This window comes from Physella acuta, unplaced genomic scaffold (assembly GCF_028476545.2).
Source record: "Physella acuta isolate Inbredline_101_S28 unplaced genomic scaffold, ASM2847654v3 ptg001146l, whole genome shotgun sequence".
Lineage (NCBI taxonomy): Eukaryota > Metazoa > Mollusca > Gastropoda > Physidae > Physella > Physella acuta.
In genome coordinates this window covers 296,879-319,617 of record NW_026732663.1, presented here as the reverse complement: position 1 = coordinate 319,617, position 22,739 = coordinate 296,879, and the positions used below count along the sequence as shown (strand labels likewise).

Below are 22,739 nucleotides of genomic sequence, written 5' to 3'. Positions count from 1 at the left end.
CTTTATTTTTTTGTTTCCGTTTAAGACGTGAATAATTGTCGTTGAATATAACCGGATCAAAGACTTTACCCTCAACAAAGCTGTCTGGCTTGTGTGTATATAGTTGTGTTTGGTCCTTTTTTAAGCTGCATGTTTTAGTTTACGTTACGTGATTATTTTTTAACAAAAGCAAATCGTACTGCAGTTTTTAAAAAAAACATTTTTCAAGATTTTTTTAATCAGATAAATATAGACTAGACTTGGGTTTTTCCAATCCATTGGTAAGTTAGAAACTTCTATACCAAAGACCATTTATTGAACAGCACTGTCCAACACACTTGCACACCAAAGCCCACCCATCGAACAGCACTGTATACAACTCCTGTCCCACATACCACCTGTGACAGGATTGTACTACACCGCTATACAAAATACTACCCGAATGACAGCACTCTACAACAATCCTGCGCCAAAACCCACCTCAACAACAGCACTCTACAACAATCATGTACCATACACCATCAAAATGACAGCACTCTACAACAATCCTGTACCAAAACCCACCTCAATGACAGCACTCTACAACAATCCTGTACCAAAACCCACCTCAATGACAGCACTCTACAACAATCCTGTGCCAAAACCCACCTGAATGACAGCACTCTACAACAATCCTGCACCAAAACCCACTTCAATGACAGCACTCTACAACAATCCTGTACCAAAACCCACCTCAATGACAGCACTCTACAACAATCCTGTGCCAAAACCCACCTGAATGACAGCACTCTACAACAATCCTGTACCAAAACCCACCTCAATGACAGCACTCTACAACAATCCTGTGTCAAAACCCACCTGAATGACAGCACTCTACAACAATCCTGCACCAAAGCCCACCTCAATGACAGCACTCTACAACAATCCTGTGCCAAAACCCACCTGAATGACAGCACTCTACAACAATCCTGCACCAAAGTCCACCTCAATGACAGCACTCTACAACAATCCTGCACTAAAACACACCTCAATGACAGCACTCTACAACAATCCTGCACCATACACCACCTCAACGACAGCACTCTACAACAATCCTGCGCCCCAACCCCCCGACATATTTCTCCGCCTATGTCACGTAAAAGTAACGCAACACAGCGCTCAGGGGGCTTAAGAAAACAGTAACGCTAAGCCCTGAAACCCGAGACTACTAATTTAGCCTTTACCTCTTGTCCGTTCGATTCATTTAATCTCAGGCTCCTAGCGAACCGGCTGAATGTTTAGGGGTGGGGGTGAGGGGGGGGGGGGGGGTGGGGGTGAGGGGGGGTGGGGGTGAGGGGGGGTGGGGGTGGAGGTAGACACGACGTGAGAGGTCGAGTAAGCCGAGTCTCCCATTATTTCACTTTACCGCGTGAACATTTTCTAATGAAGTAATTTTTAGGGTGAGCCTTTCGTTTCCGTCTGGCTGCGCGCATTAAAGAGCAAAAACACCGGACGTGCCAGAACAATAAAACAACTTGTCTGCCAGATTTAAGGTGAATGGTTTGAAGTCGACAAGATAAGAGGATACACGCTGCCAATATGACACACGGGTGTATGATGTTAAAAGATGGGGGGGGGGGGGGGGGTTATGAAAATGTTTATACACCCCGGTAAGTGTCCAACTGACAAGATTTGAAAACTTGTTTTGTCAAAATTGTGACTAGCTCTCCGTAATAGCAGCGATACATCAGAGTTGGTTCTGTTGCGATACAAATTAATTGTTTATAAGAGGCAGGTTAAATAACGGTTTATAAAAGACGAGCCGACCCGTTGTTTTTTTTTCTACTTTTCAGTAATTCATAATTTGTGAATTCGACGGTACCAACGCTGCCACTGAAAATGTGTATTTAAAACACTATAAGGACACGTTAAGGACCATAACCCCCCCCCCCCTTCCCCCCCCCCCCCCCCACGTTTAAAATCGTTTCAAACTAAATTATCTGCCCCTAATAGTCGTCACTAAACCCGGCTCTAGAATCTTTAACTCTACATTTTTGTACGGCCAACTTAAACTAAAGTGACATTATATACATCTTAAAGCAAAATCGTTAATAAATTAAAATTAACGAAAATAATTTTAAAAATTGGAGCCACTTTTAGCTCAACATCACTCTAGTCACCTCTACACAGTGTTCCCTCTAAGCTGCGCGGTTGCGCGGCCGCGCAGTAGTTTTCAGCTGCCGCGCAGTGATTTTGTAAACTAAATATATCCTTGTTTAAGACTTTTAAGAACACCGCTCATAGAAAATACACGTTGCACACTAGCTTTTTCCCCTTAGAGGAAATATTACTTATAAACTAGATCTATAAGAGAAAATCAGTATCCACCACTCTTTGATGGCAGAGTTTAAAAAATCTGAGAGCTTATGTTCTCTATAGAACCCTCTCACCCCGGATTAAAATTACGTTTTATGCCGCCATTTCCCAGACGTTAAACCTGGGAACCAAATGAAACCTATACATATTTTAGAGAATTAAAAAAATAGTTTTAACTAGCTTGCATTCACTGATTCAGGCAATGAACGAATTATCCTCAAATGAAAAACTAATCTAGCGTAAGCGTTGAGAGGTAGTTTGATTCATTCTCATTCTTTTGAAGGTGAAAGATTTATTTTATTGAAATGAGTCAATCTTGGGGGTTTAGATTTAGAATAGAGAGGAGATTTTCTAAATTTGAAATACACTTTTTGGGGCTCCTTGTAAACTAAATGTTTGATCAGACGGTGTAAAAAGTTGACGGCAAGATGAAACAAATTGAGGATCCTTGAATTGATTTTAATAGAGAATGGACGCGTTTCTGATTGCAAATGGGTTTGTACTTTAAAATTTGCGTGCGTATTTGAAGATGACTTAGAAGAAAGATATATATTTTAAATTATTATGACGCTTTAAACTTGATTACTGATAATTCAGGGCTACAGTCCCTTACTCACTGAGTCCGCTCAGCCCTGATTGGTACCTGACTTACGTAAAGGAAAGGCGGCTGGGCACAGTGCTGACGACAATATCCTTTCATATGCCGAGGTCGCTGAAAAAAAAGTGAACTCTACTTCACCTGCTTCCTGCAACTAAACGTTCTAAAGAATACTTTCTTTTACTTATAATGCAGCTCTATTTGTTTCTAATCATGTAAATATATATTGCCAGTGTATTTCAAACGCTGATGTCACGATGGTTTTTGTTATAAATAAATTACAATCAGTTGGGTGATAGGAAAGAAACGCTGGGGTGAAGAAAAAAAAAGCGAAAATAAATAAATTCCGTCTGCCACTAACGATATTGATGGAGCAGAGACAGGTTTACGATAAAGGCCAAATTTAAACAACATCCTTAAGACAATTTGTTGGAGGATTTTTTTTTCACCTTGTCGCGGTGTGGGCGCTAGATTGAGTACAAACGGATTATTCAAAAGTCAGCCTTATTTGCCTTGGGTTTTTTTTATGTGTTTGCTAGAACGTAAATTTGAATGTCACTTGGTGATCTGCTTGAATTCGACGAGGGAAAAATAAATTAAAGGTGTGTAGATGAATACGTGTTTATTTGAATAAAAAAGATACAGATTTTGACGTAGAAATTAGTATTTTGTATGCATCATGGAATTATGAAAATTATGACACAAGACTGTATAATTATACTCAAACAATTAGCTCAAGTTCACGGTATTGTTACATTTTTACTTGTATAATTAAATCACAGTGATATTTGACGATGAAGATCTAGGAATATAAAAGGACAAAAATATGTTAGCAGACGGCGTGGCCGAACGGTAGAAGTCTCAAGTTCGGATCCCCTGTTTTACCGTATGAAGTCCCTGAGTCAACTTTTGTTCTAGAGATAGTAAAGTCAGCTATCCTTTCACTTGACTAGGTCACAGAAACAGATGAGCTCTGCTTCATCTGCCCCTGGTTGAAGAGGGTAACTTTACTTTCTAACACTTAAAGTTCTTAAATGTTTATTTATACTTCTCACTTCAGTAATGATTTTGATTTATTCTGTGAGAAATCAATCACACTCAACAAATTAAGTCTTTAACAGCAATGCGCGAAATTAAAACTACACTGGGCAGTAAATGATGTGTTTTTGTTTTGTTTTATCTCATGCTACGTTGATAGGAGCAGATACCTATAGAAATAGTGTGTCTGTGGGGAGGGGGGGGGGGGGGGACTGGAACAAGTAATTTGTAAATCAGTGCGGCAGTGGCGTAGCCAGGATCGTCTCAAGGGGGGGGGGGTCCAATTTTTACCCGGGGACAAACTTTCGATTTGCACCCCCCTCAGACTTTTGATTTGCATCCCCCCTCAAACTTTCGATTAGCACCCCCCTAATACTTTATATATAAACCGAGGGGTCTATGGGGGGGGGGGGGGGGGGTTATGACCCTCCCTACCCCCCCCCCCCCTGCCTACGCCACTGCAGTGCGGTGTTATTGTTTTGGTTGTAGTTAGCGTGGAATTCAGCATATCGTGGAGTTATGTTGGGATAATGTAGTGTCTGTCTGTAGGTTAGGTGATTGTTGACTACTGCTGCATGTATTGTCTCTGCATTACATAGTGCGTGTATGTTAGAGTACTCATTCACTTAATGTGTCTGAATCACATAGTGCGTGTCTGTTAGAGTACTCATTCACTAAATTTGTCTGAATTACATAGTGCGTGTCTGTTAGAGTACTCATTCACTAAATTTGTCTGAATCGCATAGTGCGTGTCTGTTAGAGTACTCATTCACTTAATGTGTCTGAATTACTTAGTGCGTGTTTGTTAGAGTACTCATTCACTAAATTTGTCTGAATCGCATAGTGCGTGTCTGTTAGAGTACTCATTCACTCAATGTGTCTGAATCACATAGTGCGTGTCTGTTTATTTGGATCGCCCGTGTACTTGTGTCTGAAGCGCGAAGTGTGTGTATGTTGTTGGTGAGTACTTCTTCGCGTAATCTGTCTGAATCACGCCGTGTGCCTGTTATTGTTGAATGTTGAATGCTGCTGTTCATTGTATCTGCATCATAGATCTCATGCTTGTCTTTGTCTCGACGCTACAGAACGACACTAAGCCTGCCCCTGTCCTTATGGCTGAGAAAACAAAACGGCTGAGCACTGCTCAAGCGGCTCCCCCGGGAGTCTATTGTCTTTGTCTCCGGTGTGTCGGTTGGCCTCGACTGTGGCTCCTAAGCTGAGCCGTTTTTACCCCGTCGCTAGGCTAAAAATGTCATACCTAGCCTAACGCACCATAATCCTAACCCACACACCAGGCCTATCTCCTTTAACAACTTGTTCTTACTGTTGCGTTAGCACAAAAACATTAACCTAAAGGCTGATAAGAATTAATTGAAGAATACATATACATATATAGCCAGTAGCCAGTTTGTAAAGTGTTCATCAGTTCATTCATCTCTACTTTACCTTACTAACATACGTGAACACTACTTCACCTGTTTTTCTAACATTAAGACGTAGATGGCAACACAAAATCCACTTCCATATTTGCTTTTTCGAGACCCTTACCCCTTACCCCCTTTTTCTATTCCCTACACTAAATCACAACCAACCCCCAAACTGGTTGTCCAAAACCCCAATACTACACACACTTAATGACAACCAACCCCTAACTGGTTGTCTAATACTACCAACCCTACTCTAGGTCACAACCCAACCCCTAAATGACGGTCCCATAACACAAACCCTACTCTAGATCACCCCCCTATATTCGCTTGATCTCTATATAGACAATGCACCCTTTATTCAACTCTTAAATTGATGTTATTTTAATGCAGTTCAAACTCTAAGTTACTCTAAGTATTCCATTCAAGCTTTTTATTTCCCCACAAAAGACTCTACACCCAAGAGGCTTGGAGCCCCATTCATCTGAACTGAAGAACTTTCCCTTCAACTAGTTATCTGATTGCAGATATACATAGGTCTTAGTAGTGTTGTCTTTGTGGTTATTTCTTTCGCGAATTAAAAAAAAATAATTGATGTGACATGATATATAAGGGTTCATTAGGTGCATTTCGCTCTTTAAAGTGAAGCTCCGTACTTGCCCTCCTGGGCTATCGATATCATTAGATAAGTGGCGGCACTACCCAGCGCAGGTGGTTGCTTCATTGAGACCCTCGGACAAAACGCCTTTCTCACGGGTGGCTGCGTGCAGTCACGCATAAGCGAGCCGGTTCGCCCCTAGACGGTGTGAAAAATTGAAACTGACTGAATTCTACCCCAGCTTTTCAAGACTTCAACTTGACTTAAAAAGTCTCATTGAAACGGTATAATGTCGTTTACAACTTTAGAAAAAACGCGTATGATTATACCTGTTAAACTGAACCCGTAATATTCATAGCAGTATAATGAACTGGTCTACATTGGGGTAAGCGCAAAGTGAAAATGTCTAAAGCGGTTGGGTACGCCTGGGTTAAATATAGACGCGGTAGTCATTAAATCGGTATTTGAAGTTAAGTTTAATTGACTCCCCCCGGATGTTTATCAGAAGGCAAAAGTGTAAGGCAGGCATGTGGGACTGGGGGTGTAATCTAGGTCAGGGTGGGATGTACGCACCCCCCCCCCCCCCCCCAACTCAACGACATATTTTTTTTTCTCTCAAGGATCTGCTTCGCTTAACGCGTTTGTTGCGGATTTAACCATAACACATAGCTGCAGAAAATAACTTTCAAATGTTTAAAAAAAAATTAAATCTAATATTGGGTTATTTTTTAATAGTTTATTTAGACTTGTGGTAAAAAAAAAATAAGATGGGATTTTAAAGAAAATATCACGATGCGTGGAAAATAGAAGGGGTGTAGCCGTACGCAAATACTGTATTTAATGGGAAACTAAAAGACCCGTAGTGTGTCTGACACACAAAGGCCGTTCCGTGAAAATATTTCACGGTTCATTTTCCTCACTCTACGCCATTGTCCCCCGCCTTCAACCGCCGGTCACAAGGGGTTCGTTTCCCCCCCGGAGTATCATTGACTTCAGTCTACGGCCGCTGGGGACGGGGTGAACGAGGGACGGAGTGGATCATTGTGGTAGTGGGCGGTATCTCGTTACTTCACGGCCAAGGATATTTGTGCTAGGGTGTTTGTTTACAACTGCCTCGATCGTCAAGAGAGGAAATTGAATTTTTTTCTAAAAAGAAAAATCATGAATCATTTTTTTTTCTTTCTTTTTTTTTTCTCACGTTTATACTCCTATAGTCAAGAGATTTTTAAACCTACATTAATCTAGTTCTGCGTGGAAGGAACGGATTATAAGAACCTTTTGCTAAGTAGCGAACATACGTTAGTTATACGTCACTAGTTGATTTTTCTGGCTGTGAATTTTTTTTTTATAAATACGAACTAAATTTGTCTTTTACGTCGTGTTCTCAAAAAATGGCTCTTTTGTGTATGTCTGTCTCTCTCTCTCTAGATATATATATATATATATATATATATATATATATATATATATATATATATATATATATATATACTCCTATAGTCAAGAGATTTTTAAACCTACATTAGTCTAGTTCTGCGTGGAAGGAACGGATTATAAGAACCTTTTGCTAAGTAGCGAACATACGTTAGTTATACGTCACTAGTTGATTTTTCTGGCTGTGAAATTTTTTTTTATAAATACGAACTAAATTTTTCTTTTACGTCGTGTTCTCAAAAATGGCTCTTTTGTGTATGTCTGTCTGTCTGTCTGTCTGTCTGTCTGTCTCTCTCTCTCTCTCTCTCTCTCTCTCTCTCTCTCTATATATATATATATATATATATATATATATATATATATATATATATATATATATATATATATATATATATATATGTATATATATATAGGGTTGTATATATATATATATATATATATATATATATATATATATATATATATATATATATATATATATATATATATATACTGCGTGTTTGTTTATGATGTCGGCAGCCGTTAAAAAACTAACGTCTAAGTAGATAATGATCCAAATGTGAATCCCGGACTGCCGTGACGGCCCAGCGTCACCCGGGTTTAGCGTGTTGAGATGTTGGTTTTAGGGAGATGGGACACGCACGGATCTCCGCGCCCCGGGGGTGACACGTCAAGTTTCGGGTTGCCTTTTGCTCCTCTCCACGGGGTGAATAAAAAAAAAGTTGGAGGCGTGATGGTCTCAGGGAGCTGGTGCTTTTTTGTGTCACCCCCCCCCCCCCACCGACCCAGGAAATCGGGAGCTTTGTCGTGTCAGAGGTATCACCCTATAGTCTGTGAAATCGTCAAGTTGTGTCGCTTTTTTTGACAAATCGTGCCCGTCGACAGATTTGTTACGCGGATTTTCTCCCGGTTCATGTTTTTTATACGCCGGGGCGTAAACGAAGAAATTGTTTAAGTCGATTAATTAAGTTTCGCAAGAATTTCACGCAGCATAAATGTTTAACAATATATAACGCTGACAAAAATGTTTCTGCAATGAGCTGTAATAATTTACTGCACGTAGTAAGGAACACAACTAATTGAACAGTTTCGAAAATAATTGGGGTATTTTTACATCAAAAGAAAAAAGAAAGTCTTAAGTACCCTTTTGAACCTTACAGTTCATGGGACAGGTGAAGTAGAGTTCTTCTGTTCCAGTGACCCCTTGAAGGGATAGTGTGGTCAGCATTACACCCAGCCTTCTTTACTTTCACATATTGAGACAGAAACCTATAAGAGCTGGATGGACGTTTTACGGGACTGTATCCCGAATTTGAACTAGTTACATCAAAAGCGCAAACTTTAATCAATCGACGTAACTTTGCCACGATCTAGAGATCAGCATAAAGCGAACCTCACGGAAGACAAGTATCAGCCACCTCACGGACGTACCCTCGGTTCCGCTTGGCTGATTTCCGTGTGAGTCGAGCTGGAACTTTCACACATGTGTCAAACGGTTCTCTTCAATGGAGTGGAAGATATTTGATTCAGATCGCTCGTGGGGACGTCGTCTGCTTCCCCAGACTAAGCCAGGCCGTCAACCCAAGCGTGACCGTATCCCCCCCCCCCCTCACCTGACTTCCGTCAACCTGGAATGCCAGTCTGTACCGCTTAGATCTAGGACATGTTAGGGATTGGGAAAAATATTTTTTTGTGTCGTATTTTAGTGAGTCACATATAAGCTAAAGGTAAAATAGTCTTAGAGTTTATGTATTAAAACTGTAATTGCAAGAGTTAATTGATCGAAACAATGATTGCGAGATTTCATTGATTAAAACCGTGGTTGGCATACTTTATGTGTAAAACAAACAGCATGTAAAACATAGTTACCGATGAACACTTAGGTATCGTCAAATTTCCCCGTTCGTGCCCAAGACAGGTAGGGCAGATGAAGTAGAGTTCATCTGTTTTCATTGACTTCAGCATACTGTGGTCAGGACTATGAACTGCAGCCTTTAGAGCTGGGTGAACTCAGGGACGGCTGATAGACTCAAGCACGGGATCCGAACTTGAGACTTTTGGGTTAGCATTTGTAAGCTTTTCCATCCGACCATGTTTCCAGAGAAAAGAATTATACCGATGTGGCCTGATTTCCTCACCCCACCCCCCGCTATACCGATCTGTGTATATTTCGGCTTAACTCCACCCCCACCCCACCAGATACAACTATACAGATCTGGGTTGATTTTGTCTTTACCCAACCCCCCGCCCCATACACATACCTGCCCCCCCGCCCCCCGCCCCCTACCACCAGATATAACTATACCGATCTAGACTGATTGCCTCTGCGCCCCAACTCGACGGTAGTGATTATAAAACGAATGCTAACTTTAATCAACAGCTAATGAAAGCTCTTCTGATTGGCTACTTAATACGCCCACTTACTTAATTACAAATCTCAATTTTTATTTTTAAATTTAAAAAAATTCAAATTTGCCAAGTACTACACGTGTAGACAGACAAATTACATCCTCACTTATTCGAACCAGTTTTTTTATTATTATTGCCAGGATACATCGCAATTTGGCTTGACATTTGTTCTAAAGCTGGCCACTGGGTTTCCTTTGATTATTCTACATCTCTTGACGTCATAGCGTGATCTGTCATATCTAAGAATAAAATGAGATAGCTCTTCCGTTCCATACGGATTTGATCCCTCATATTTTTTTGGTCATTATAATCTCGCAACTAACAGCCTTATTCATCTCTAGATTTTTCAAAGCGAAAAAATGACAGTGCCGACTTAGCATGGCTAACCCCGATGAATATTTTCTGTTTTTCAAACAAGACATTTTTTTTTACCCCACCTTAATTTTGGCTTTCAAATTTTTATTTTCGGATTTCTAAACTTAAAGCAACAAACTTTGGAGCACACCCTTAAAAAAAAAAAAATTCCTTCTTTTAAAAAAAAAATCAACCATGAATTCGATACTTTGTCACTTCGTTAAAACTCTATTTTTTCCCCCCAGACTTTCCTCTAGTTTTACATTAAACTTGTTGATAAAAAAACACCTCAACATTTTTTTTTCTTTTAAATCGCGATAATTGTTTAAAACGTTTTTTAAAGTCATTACATAAAGTGACATGTGGAGGTACATGCTCCTATCGCCTAGTTATCGCTGTAGTAGGTTGAAGTATTCCTTAGAAGAAAAAAAAATCTATTAAAAGAAACACCGAATATTCTCTAACCCAAAAGGCTAGCTGGCCCAGCCTAGCGTAGCGTTTTTTTAAATGTCAGAAATGTTTTTTTTTTTTTTTTTTAAAGAGCGAAGTGGAAATGTAACGGATTTTTTTTATTAGATGCCAAGAGTTGATCAAATGTAAAGAAATGGCGATGCAGCTGTCAAGAAAATAAAATACCTCGCGAATTCTAATTGAGGCTCCAGACACCTAGGCAACAAATACTGAAACATCTCCAGACACCGTAACAACGTTAAAACACCCCCAAACACCAAGGCAACAAATACTGAAACACCCCTCCCCCTCCCCGACACCGGAACAACACTGAAACACTCCCAGACATCAGGCCAACATTAAAACACCTCCCAACACCAGAACAACACTGAAACACCTCCAGACATCAAGCGAACATTGAAACACCTCCAGACATCAAGCCAACATTGAAACACCTCCAGACATCAAGCCAACATTGAAACACCTCAAGACATCAAGCCAACGTTGAAACACCTCCAGACATCAGAACAACACTGAAACTTCTCCAGACATCAGAACAACAATGAAACACCCCAGACACCAAGCCAACAAACACTGAAACACCTCCAGACATCAAGCCAACATTGAAACACCTCCAGACATTGAGCCAACATTGAAACACCTCCAGACATCAAGCCAACATTGAAACACCTCAAGACATCAAGCCAACATTGAAACACCTCAAGACATTAAGCCAACATTGAAACACCTCCAGACATCAGAACAACACTGAAACTTCTCCAGACATCGAAACACCATTGAAACACCCCAGACACCAAGCCAACAAACACTGAAACACCTCCAGACATCAAGCCAACATTGAAACACCTCCAGACATTACACCAACATTGAAACACCTCCAGACATCAAGCCAACATTGAAACACCTCCAGACATCGGAACAACATTGAAACACCCCAGACACCAAGCCAACAAACACTGAAACACCTTCAGACACCAAGCCAACAAACACTGAAACACCTCCAGACATCAAGCCAACATTGAAACACCTCCAGACATCAAGCCAACATTGAAACACCTTCAGACATCAAGCCAACATTGAAACACCTCCAGACATCAAGCCAACATTAAAACACCTCCAGACATCAAGCCAACATTGAAACACCTCCAGACATCAAGCCAACATTGAAACACCTTCAGACATCAAGCCAACATTGAAACACCTTCAGACATCAAGCCAACATTGAAACACCTCCAGACATCAAGCCAACATTGAAACACCTTCAGACATCAAGCCAACATTGAAACACCTTCAGACATCAAGCAAACATTGAAACACCTCCAGACATCAACCCAACATTGAAACACCTCCAGACATCAAGCCAACATTGAAACACCCCAGACATCAAGCCAACAAACACTGAAACACCACCAGATACTAAGCGAAAGTTGAAATACCTCCATACATCAGGAAATCAAACACTGAAACATCCCTAGATACCACACCAACACTGAAACACCTCCCAACACCACAATTTATCAGACCAACACCTGCTAACCGAACGTTTGAAATAAAATGGACTCCCAATGAGATAGAAACTTGTTACGAACTTTTACTTCACGTTCCCTTTAGTCAAGAACCTAACATATATTGTGCATGTTTTTATTGTATGGTTTCCTTAAATTTCGGTTGTCGTTCATAATTGATAAATCAAGTAATACACGCGCATATATATATATATATATATATATATATATATATATATATATATATATATATATATATATATATATATATGTATATATATATATATATATATATATATATATATATGTATATATATGGTGGAAGTTTGCCACCTTGACCACATACGTGATTGTACTATAATGTTCTTGAAAACACGAGAACTAATATTGTGTCTGCTCCACCATATATACGATACTTTATCTACTCCACCATATATTCTAATACTTTATTACTCCACCATACATTCTTATATCTTGGTTCTCTATTCCACCATATATTCCAATACTTTATCTATTCCACCATGTATTCTAATACTTTGATTCTCTACTCCGCCATATTCCAATATTTTATCTATTCCACCATATATTCGACTACTTTATCTACTCCACCATATGTTGTAATAATTTATATATTCCACCATATATTCTAGCACTTGATTCTCTACTCCACATGTTCTAACACTTTGCTTCTCTACTCCACTAGGCTGTGTACAACTACGCTAAAGTCGAGTGCAAATGTCATATATACGATACTTTATCTACTCCACCATATATTCTAATACTTTATTACTCCACCATACATTCTCATATCTTGGTTCTCTATTCCACCATATATTCCAATACTTTATCTATTCCACCATGTATTCTAATACTTTGATTCTATACTCCACCATATTCCAATATTTTATCTATTCCACCATATATTCGACTACTTTATCTACTCCACCATATGTTGTACTAATTTATATATTCCACCATATATTCTCACTTTGATTCTCTACTCCACCATATGTTCTAATACCTTGATTCTCTACTCCACCTTATGTTCTAACACTTTGATTCTCTACTCCACCATATGTTCTAACACTTTGATTCTCTACTCCACCATATGTTCTAATACCTTGATTCTCTACTCCACCATATGTTCTAACACTTTGATTCTCTACTCCACCATATGTTCTAACACTTTGATTCTCTACTCCACCATATGTTCTAATACCTTGATTCTCTACTCCACCTTATGTTCTAACACTTTGATTCTCTACTCCACCATATGTTCTAACACTTTGATTCTCTACTCCACCATATGTTCTAATACCTTGATTCTCTACTCCACCATATGTTCTAACACTTTGATTCTCTACTCCACCCTATGTTCTAACACTTTGATTCTCTACTCCACCATATGTTCTAACACTTTGATTCTCTACTCCACCATATGTTCTAACACTTTGATTCTCTACTCCACCATATGTTCTAATACCTTGATTCTCTACTCCACCATATGTTCTAACACTTTGATTCTCTACTCCACCCTATGTTCTAACACTTTGATTCTCTACTCCACCCTATGCTCTAACACTTTGATTCTCTACTCCACCAGGCTGTGTACAACTACGCTAAAGTCGAGTGCAAATGTCATGGCGTCTCCGGCTCCTGCGCCGTGAAGACCTGCTGGCAACAGCTGCCGTCCTTCCGGGAAGTCGGAGACCGGCTCCGGGAGAAATACGACGGCTCTACGGAGATTCGCTTCAACGTCCGAGGCACCAAACTCGTCCGCAAAAACAAACGCTTTAACAAACCAACAAAGGAGGACCTGATATACTTAGACGAGTCTCCGAACTACTGTGTCGCTAACAACGAGACGGGTTCCCTGGGGACTGTGGGGCGGGTGTGTAACAGACAATCTCAGGGCACCGACGGGTGTAACCTCATGTGCTGCGGGAGGGGTTACAACACGTTCAAGCAGAAGTTGACGGAGCGCTGCAACTGCAAGTTCCAGTACTGTTGTTACGTCAGGTGTAGAACGTGTGAGAGGATTATCGACATGAACACCTGTAAATAGGAGACACGCGGTGGCCTCTGTTTCCAGGGCCACTGTCTTCTGATGGTCGTACTACACGCTCGACCTGAGGCCAGTGCGGCCAACATTGGACACATTTGTACCAGACACAAGAGGACACAGTTGTGTCGTATTACAGAGGACACGGCTGTGTCATATTAAAGAGGACACAGTTATTATCAAACGTACACTTTCCTATAATAAACAAAACATGTTGTTCATAATACATAAGAGTTGTGATCGTGATATTTGTGATAAGACACAATGCTGCCGTGTGGGCGTTCTTCCTTTCGGACTTCCTTTCTGCTAGCGACGACTGTGTCGGACACACATCCTACCAGTAACGAATGTGTCAGACACACATTCTTCCAGTAACGAATGTGTCAGACACACATTCTTCCAGTAACGAATGTGTCAGACACACATTCTGACAGTAAAGAATATGTCTTACACACATTCTTTCAGATACGAATGTGTCCGACACATATTCAGCCAGTAACGAATGTGTCGGACACACTTTCTACCTGTAAGGATTCAGGAATGTGGTGCCATGTGTATATACCATCTGGAAGACAGCCATTTGTAGGAGCAGAATGACTAAGGGTGTGGGTATTCTTGTGGCTTCCCCTCACACATAGTCCACACATCGTTGTGTGTGATAATTTATACGTCGTTGTGAGTGATGATTCACACAATATTGTGAGTGATGATTCACACGTCGAGTCAACAATAACAGACGGATAGTACTTGGATCGAAATAACAATAGGTTTCAATCTCGGAATGTTACCCTTTCAAGGATATCTACATCATTTTTTTTCTAACCTATAGATTACCATCTTCAAGAAAACTAACCTTAAAAAAACCAGTACAAATTAGTGTTTCGTAAAGATCCAAAAACAAGGAATTCGTTGACAACAACATAAGGATACTAAAAGGAGTATGTATATGTTTTCTCGCGTGAGTCGAATCCACGTACCAAGACCGCACCAGCATCAACTGGAAGATGCTCTACGATTTTTGCCACTCGTACTTGTGTATTGTTCTATTCTTTACATACATACATATGTAGATTTCTGTGTGTTAAGGGAAACGTGTTAATTATTTATTCGTCATCATGAAACAAAACACAACTACTGAAGCACTGTACACAACTTTATTTATTCCTTCTTACACTCAATGAATGTATCGTTGTTTTAGACGGGTGTGCCACACACTCACCCCCAGATTTGTGTTGTGATATATTGTTACATATAAAGATGATCCTATACAGTGAGGGTCTAGTGTAGAGGTTTTTATAATAAAAATTTTAACAGCGCTAAAGCAATCAAAAATCTTGTCAGTTCAACACGTGATCTCAACATTATATTGTTTACACCACAAAAAGAATTCTGTTTACATAATCATTCTTGAGAACGATCAGTCGCCCTTTATATAAGAGACCGTTTTCAACACATCTGTTAAAATATTTATATTTCTAAAAAAAGGTAAACAAACCGCCAAATCAGAAGTGAATATCTTAAATAAATCCATTTTAATTTAGCTTGATTATTTTTTTTTAAACTTTAAATAAATTTCATAATCTAAAATTAACAAATGAAGGTATTTTTTTAAATATTCGAGTAGGTCTAAGACTCTATTTCTCTGAATCGTGAGTGAAGTTGAACGTACCCTCCAATAATATCCCTTGATGTTTAACTGCTGTAATTATACTCTATATCTGTTTTCCAAGTATTGTTTACGCATCAATATGCTCGCTACATGCGCGACAGAAGTTAGTTCCCAAATAAATTGGTCAAAAGTCGGAGTCATGTCATATTTATTACTGGGTGTTTCGCCATCCGTCGTGTAAATGTTGAAATGTAAATACTTCGAGTTGGTCTGTAATTAATACTCATCGCTTGCGTGGATTTAAACATTTGCAAATTTCGCAACAAAATAAGCACGCCCAATATAGCTAAGTTTAATATAATGGAAGGGGGGGGGGGGCAAAGTTTCTTCCAGGCATCCCCCCCCCCCGAACGAAATGAAATTTATATAATTTATATAGAAAATATATACTTTTAACAGTGTCCGCCCCCCCCCCCGAAGAAAGTTTACCGCCCCCCCCCCAACCCCCCGAAAATTTCAAGTGCCCCCCCCCCCCCCCCCTCCGGAGAAAAAAGTCTGGAAGAAACCCTGAGGGGGGTGTCGGGATTTATGATAACTACTATCTTGGGGGGGGGGGGGATACAATTTAATATTTCGTATCTCTTAAAAACAAAAACGATTACAGATAATTTAGTTTCGTTTTTTTACTGGGATTACTTTTATTTTATTTTCAAAATTGGTGAGGTCTTTTTGTTGTGACGATGTTTAACTCGATTGATCTATTCATAGTGGGTGGTAAAAACATTATGATGTAACAAACAGGCCTATTTCATATTTCAGAAGAACAAAAAAACGATCACACACAATTTAGTTTTTGATAGACTGACTTGTATTTTAGTTTTATTTTCCAGCTGGTGAGGTCCCTCTGTTGTGACGATGTACAACTCTGTTTATGGTGGTTATTCATGTGCTAAAACTGAGTGACGTCATTTACGGACATCCGCTAAACTGGAAACGACTTTAATCATCTGTTGGATGTAATGATTGTGTCATTTCGCTTTTTTTTTTCATTCAATATTTATAATAAAGTTTCGGAGATAATGGCGGTATCAGCTCCAACTATCTTCTTATAAAATATTTCTGTCTCCTAGGAGCCATCGAACAATATCATTTTTTAATGCCTTTAGATGATTGAGCGATATTTTGATTCTATACAGCTCTGCGTACAGGGGTATTTGAAGTAAAGAAAAATAAAATATTCATCCCTTCAACTCATGGTTTTGTTCACGTGGTCATAGCTTGTTTATGTTGTCATGGTTACGACACGCTCTCGCTGAACCAACCAATCAGAACGGTTTTCAGCAACAATGTTGTTGATTTAAACATTGAATAGGTTCTATTATAAGCTTGTACGAAGTTGTATTTTTTTAATGATTAAACTATGAATGGGATGTTTAAGACAAGTCACTACACAAGCATTTATCACTTTATATTTATTATTAAAACTGGCTGTAGTACTGATAATTACCCTTATATATGAATACAAAGGCCGTTTCAGACATTACGTGGGCGTTTATCAATGACCAATAGCTTTGTGAGAGTAACGTGTGAGCCGCCATCTTGTTAGTGTCAGAAGCAGACATTGTTTGTTTAGTTCAGCTTTCTCTACGTGGAACCTTTTAAAGCAAAGATGTATTTACTTCTTCATTCATTGCTTTAGTCATATAAATTTTGAAAAAATCAATTCCTACTTTTCTAAACGCGTGGTTGCAAATCTGAGTTCATCGCGAAAAGTACAAGTGGTTTAAGCTAAAAAAAAAAGAACTTTTGAGACGATTTATGCACACAAGTAGAGACAGTTAGTATGACTCGTTTGATCACTTTGGATGTAGCGTTTGATTACATTCGCCAAATTTATTAACGCAAAGTAGATCTATAATAGATTGATGTTTATCAAGTTTATTGACACAAAGTATAAAGCAATGGTATTTTTTTAAAAATATATATATAACTACAGCAGGAAACAATAGAGACTAGTGTGCATTTATGTATTGCTGATTACCTAATCCAGTGGCGTAGGCAGGGGGGGTCATAACCCCCCCCCCATAGACCCCTCGGTATATATAAAAAGTATGAGGGGGGTGCAAATCGAAAGTTTGAGGGGGGGTGCAAATCGAAAGTTTGAGGGGGGGGGGTGCAAATCGAAAGTTTGAGGGGGGGTGCAAATCGAAAGTTTGAGGTGGGGGGGTGCAAATCGAAAGTTTGAGGGGGGGGGGGGGTGCAAATCGAAAGTTTGTCCCCAAGTAAAAATTGGAACCCCCCCCCCCCCCTTGAGACGATCCTGGCTACGTCACTGACCTAATCCAATCCTAATCCTGACCAAACCATAGTGGGTCATCCATTTATGACGTCCACACGCGGGGGGGGGGGGGGTGCGAAAAAACTGACTTTTGTGGACGTATATGGACTTTTATAAGGAAAAAAAGTGGATTTTAGTGGAGGGGGGGTCCAAAATTTTAAAAAATTGTGGACGTCATAAATGGATGACCCCTAGCTGAAGAAACGATGCCGACTACAGTTATGTGCGTGTAGGATATTTCAGCACCTGGTGTATGAACGCCACAACTATCAATAACAGCGAAACAGCCGCCACATTTGTTTTCAAAACTCACCCATATCAAGTCAAAAATGAGTATTTGCTTTCTATAAGTCTAGCCAGCTGAAGTGAATACGCATACGATTCTTACACGCAGTAAAGTGCTCCTCAGGAGTCAAGTATAGAAACTGCTATTGGGGCGCTCATTAGACGAAATACGAGTAATATGTAAATACTTTTTATGAGTAAACAATTTTTTAATGAAAACCGTTTTTTTTTTAAAATCACGAAGCTTGTTAAAACAGACGTTTTTCTGTGTCGACACCGTTTTTTCCTCTGCTTAGAAACCTACTTCCGGTTTGAAAAATATAATCTTTTGCATAATGAACTAAAAAAAAACATATTTTTCAAAGAAAGAAAATAGCTGGCTAGTTTCACAACTTCCGTTTCATGCATCTCAGTGGGCTGATAGCACAATGACAGGCATGGTGTAATTTGGTCTATGTTAACTGACAGGTTCAGTGTTATTTTCTCTCTGTGCGACTGACGGACGCGATAAGACTGCTCACGCTGATGACTTCACGCGCAACCAGTGGCGCGAGGTCTCAGTGGACGTGTGGGGGTTTGACCACGTACTGGCGGCAACTCGTTTCAAATCACACTTTAAGAAATGTGTAGGGCTTTGGCCGGGTTCCTTTCAGACATTTTCTTCTCTGGGTAGCAGATTTTAAATTTTCGAGGGGGAGGGGTATCAAGTTGGTATTGCAGTTGGTATCAATATGGACGGCAATATCGAGAAATATCAGGGCTCTCTAAACGTTCAGTCACGCCGAAAATTAAGGGTCATCCTTATATGACGTCACTCTTTTTTAAAATGATTTTTTACCCCCTCCCCCCTCCCCATCGTCAAAAAACGCCACCCCCACACCGTTTTTTAAAATAACCTCACACCTCATCCTACAATGCCCCAAAAATTGCATTTAATTAAAAAAAAAACATCGATTTCTTTAGTTTATTAATCCGTTTGTGGCAATTTACAAAAATACCTTTAAAAAGCGAAAAACATGGCTAAAATTCGGTTTGTAACACTCCTTTTTAAAATTAAAAAGTGTGTCGCCACACTCTATGAACCCCCCCCCCCCCCTCCTCGTTACATGTCTCGAAATTCCGACCCCCCCCCCCTCCCTTCTTGGAGTGTTAAATTATTTATGGACGAACCCTTAAGTCGATGTATGTATTGCATTTTCGTAACATAGGTACAGATTTTCTCAATGAAAACACGAAACAGTATGTAAAAAAAACATGTTTTAAAAAAAGCTCGCTAACTGGGTTGAATGAAACGGCCTTTGTATATGGGAATGGGATGGGGTTTGTTTGGATGATGTGATTTATTGATTGGGTCTCTTCTTAATTATCATTAAGCGGCAGGTGCGGTGACACAGTTTTGGGGATTCTGTTGGTGACTTGCTGTCTAAATCTTACCTAATCACGCCTGTTACGGGAGGATTAGCACCAACTTAAAGCCACCAACATCGTGATAGAGAAAAATAAAGGAGGGATTATATTTGAATATAGTTTCATGGTTAATAGTGATCCCATTATTGTATGAAAGATGTTGTCGGCTATATAAAACATGTTTTTTTATGTTACAATGTGGCTTTTTTTAAAACCCAAGTTTAACTTTAGGTTCTTGTTTATTAAGTAATAGAGTCATAGTTTTATTATTATGAATTATACAAAACAGATACGTTTTTTAAAAAGTTCGACCAAATCGGCATCCATATTTTTTTTTTTGCATCAGGTTAACATCATTGCTTTGTTCGTTTTATTTTTCCTTTGCAATTTTTTTAAAAATGTGAACAGTTACTGTGTTACAAAGTATTGTTCTAGTTCGGCTACTACCTCATTGGACACATGCATACATTGTTATTTCGTCATTTCTCGTCTTCAGCTAAAAGTTGTTTCTGCAAGATTTTTAAACATTGCTTTTTTATTTTATTTTATTACATGGGGTCGTGTTCATATTATGTAACGCAAAAGATGAAGGGTGATTTATCATTTGATTAAATTTTGTTACAGGGGATAGTTTGTGAAGAAGAGTAATGTTACAGAACACTGTCTTTAAATATTTTTTCTCCTATTTTTAACAAATGTCCTGCAGTTTTGAATTTTTGAATGAAGACGTTTTCACCACTAGATTACATTTTTTCTTATACAATACAAGGTTTCACTAACGTACGGCGTGGTCTAGCGGTAGAGAGACTACTAACCTGCTAGGCCGAAAGTATCGAGTAGAACGTCCCTGAGTCCACCCAGCTTTGATGGGTACCTAACACACGTTAGGGAAAGTAAAGGGCATAGTGCTGACCACACTATCCCTTCATGTGCCTAGGTCACAGAAACAGGTGAACTCTACTTCACTCGCCCCATTCACCGTCAATTGTGAAGATGAATTTTACTAACTAATGTATAAGGTTTCATTATTGTTTCAGTTTAAAATGTAGGCTAAAAACGATTTTCTCGAACCTGAACTAAAATTATTTTTACAATTTTATTTTATATTCCAACATTAATGTTGTACTACATGTTGTTTTATGGTGGTAGTGGAGGGTGGGGGGAAACTAGGGAAACATTATATGGGGTAGGGGAGAATATATATATATATATATATATATATATATATATATATATATATATATATATATATATATATATATATATATATATATAATTTTTGTATTATCTAATATGAGCACGATCTTCAACCAAGGGCATACATCGGCAAAAAATAAATTTCATCACTGACCTTCCCTAGGCTGAAAGATATAAAATCAATGTAACTTTCTTATCGTTCCGACTAGATACATTTTTTTTACAAACTTTTTTTTTATGAATAAAACTAATAAACCAAAAATAGATCGACCGCTTAAGCCCAGCCCCTGTACGTAAGATGAACATCAATCTACCTGGGGCTAGAGGCAGGCGGAGGGACGGTGGGGGATCTAGATTGACTGTGACACAAATCTTGTGGAAGAATTCATAACCAACCTTGCCGTTCATTTATGTACCAGTTTGGACATTAAAACGCTAATAATAAATTTGCCGCAAGCTATTGTAAATCTAGGACGCCATAGTTAATTTTTTAAAAAATAAAACAGGCATGTAGTGAAAATCCTTGTTTTAATCCTGGGAAATATTTTTCTACACAAAAGTGTTGTAAATAAATGTACACGACAGCCCACGTATATATATTTTTTGTCTCAGTGTTATTGGTACTTTTTATTTTTTGAAGTACTTGTTTATAACCCTACTATATAAATATACATATAATTATATATAACAATCTAGGTTGTACAAATAGGCGTTGAGGAACGCAAGTGTTTTCAGAACTGGTCAACTGTCATACACATTAATTTAATTTGGCTTTTTTTTTTTTAAACTTCTGTCAAGATAATTAATCTGTACATTTTGAACGGAAACAACAAAAAAATGTCAATAAAAATTGGATTAGATATATGATCGTGTTTTGTTTGTCTTCAGACGTGCCCGTTTGTTTTATATGACGTCTTGTGAAACGTGAACGTCAGAGGGAAGTTAGAAGGTCCTTTGATCTCTTCTGCTAGCGTCTGGTACAGTCTGTGTTGTTCGTGATACACGGAAGATTGCGTTCAGGAAATGTGTATGTAGGGAGGTGTGTGTCTAGTGTAGTAAGATGTGAATTATGTTTCATTCAGTGTGGTGTGCTTGGATCAGCGGCGTAGCCAGGATCGTCTTATTCGGGGGGGGGGGGGGGTTCCAAATTTTACCCGTGGACAAACATTTCGATTTGCACCCACCCCCCTCATACTTTATATATATATATATATATATATATATATATATATATACCGAGGGGTCTATGGGGGGGGGGTTATGACCCCCCCTAACCCCCCCCCCCCCTGCCTACGCCACTGGCTTGGATGTGTTGCGTTTGAAAGGTACTAGCAGTATACCCATGCTCCGCCACGGTGAATCTTTTTTAAATGTACTAACTTAAGAACAGAACAAGGTACATGAATGTTGTGTTATGTGGTATTTGACTATGTAACAATCTGTGTGTCGTATTATGTTATGTATGGGATTCACATAAACGTTTTATTCAGTGTGTTGTGCTTGAGTGTATTGCGTTTATACGGTACATGTATGTTGTGTTATGTGCTGTATGCGATTGGCCATGTGTCGTATGTTTTATGGGATTGAATGAAACGTTTTATTTGCAGTGTTTGACAGAGTATAGAAAAGATAACTGATATTGTGTTGTGTGATGTGTTGGTTCTGCAATTTGCCAT

At 39.1% G+C, this 22,739-nt stretch overlaps 1 protein-coding gene across 1 annotated transcript; it reads left to right on the top strand.

Annotated features, from left to right (window-relative positions):
* The first annotated feature begins 421 nt into the window (after positions 1–421).
* Positions 422–15,067, top strand: LOC131956382 (protein Wnt-5a-like). The gene is made up of 2 exons (XM_059320777.1): positions 422–613; positions 13,769–15,067. The coding sequence occupies exons 1-2, from the start codon at positions 422–424 to the stop codon at positions 14,228–14,230; spliced, it is 654 nt and encodes a 217-aa protein (XP_059176760.1). The 3' UTR covers positions 14,231–15,067.
* The last annotated feature ends 7,672 nt before the right edge of the window (positions 15,068–22,739 follow it).

Coding starts and splice junctions, on each gene's coding strand:
- LOC131956382 (XM_059320777.1), top strand. CDS start 422: ATGACAGCACTCTACAACAATCCTGCGCCAAAACCCACCTCAACAACA. Junction 614..13,768: donor CAGCACTCTACAACAATCCT/GTGCCAAAACCC, acceptor CTACTCCACCAG/GCTGTGTACAACTACGCTAA.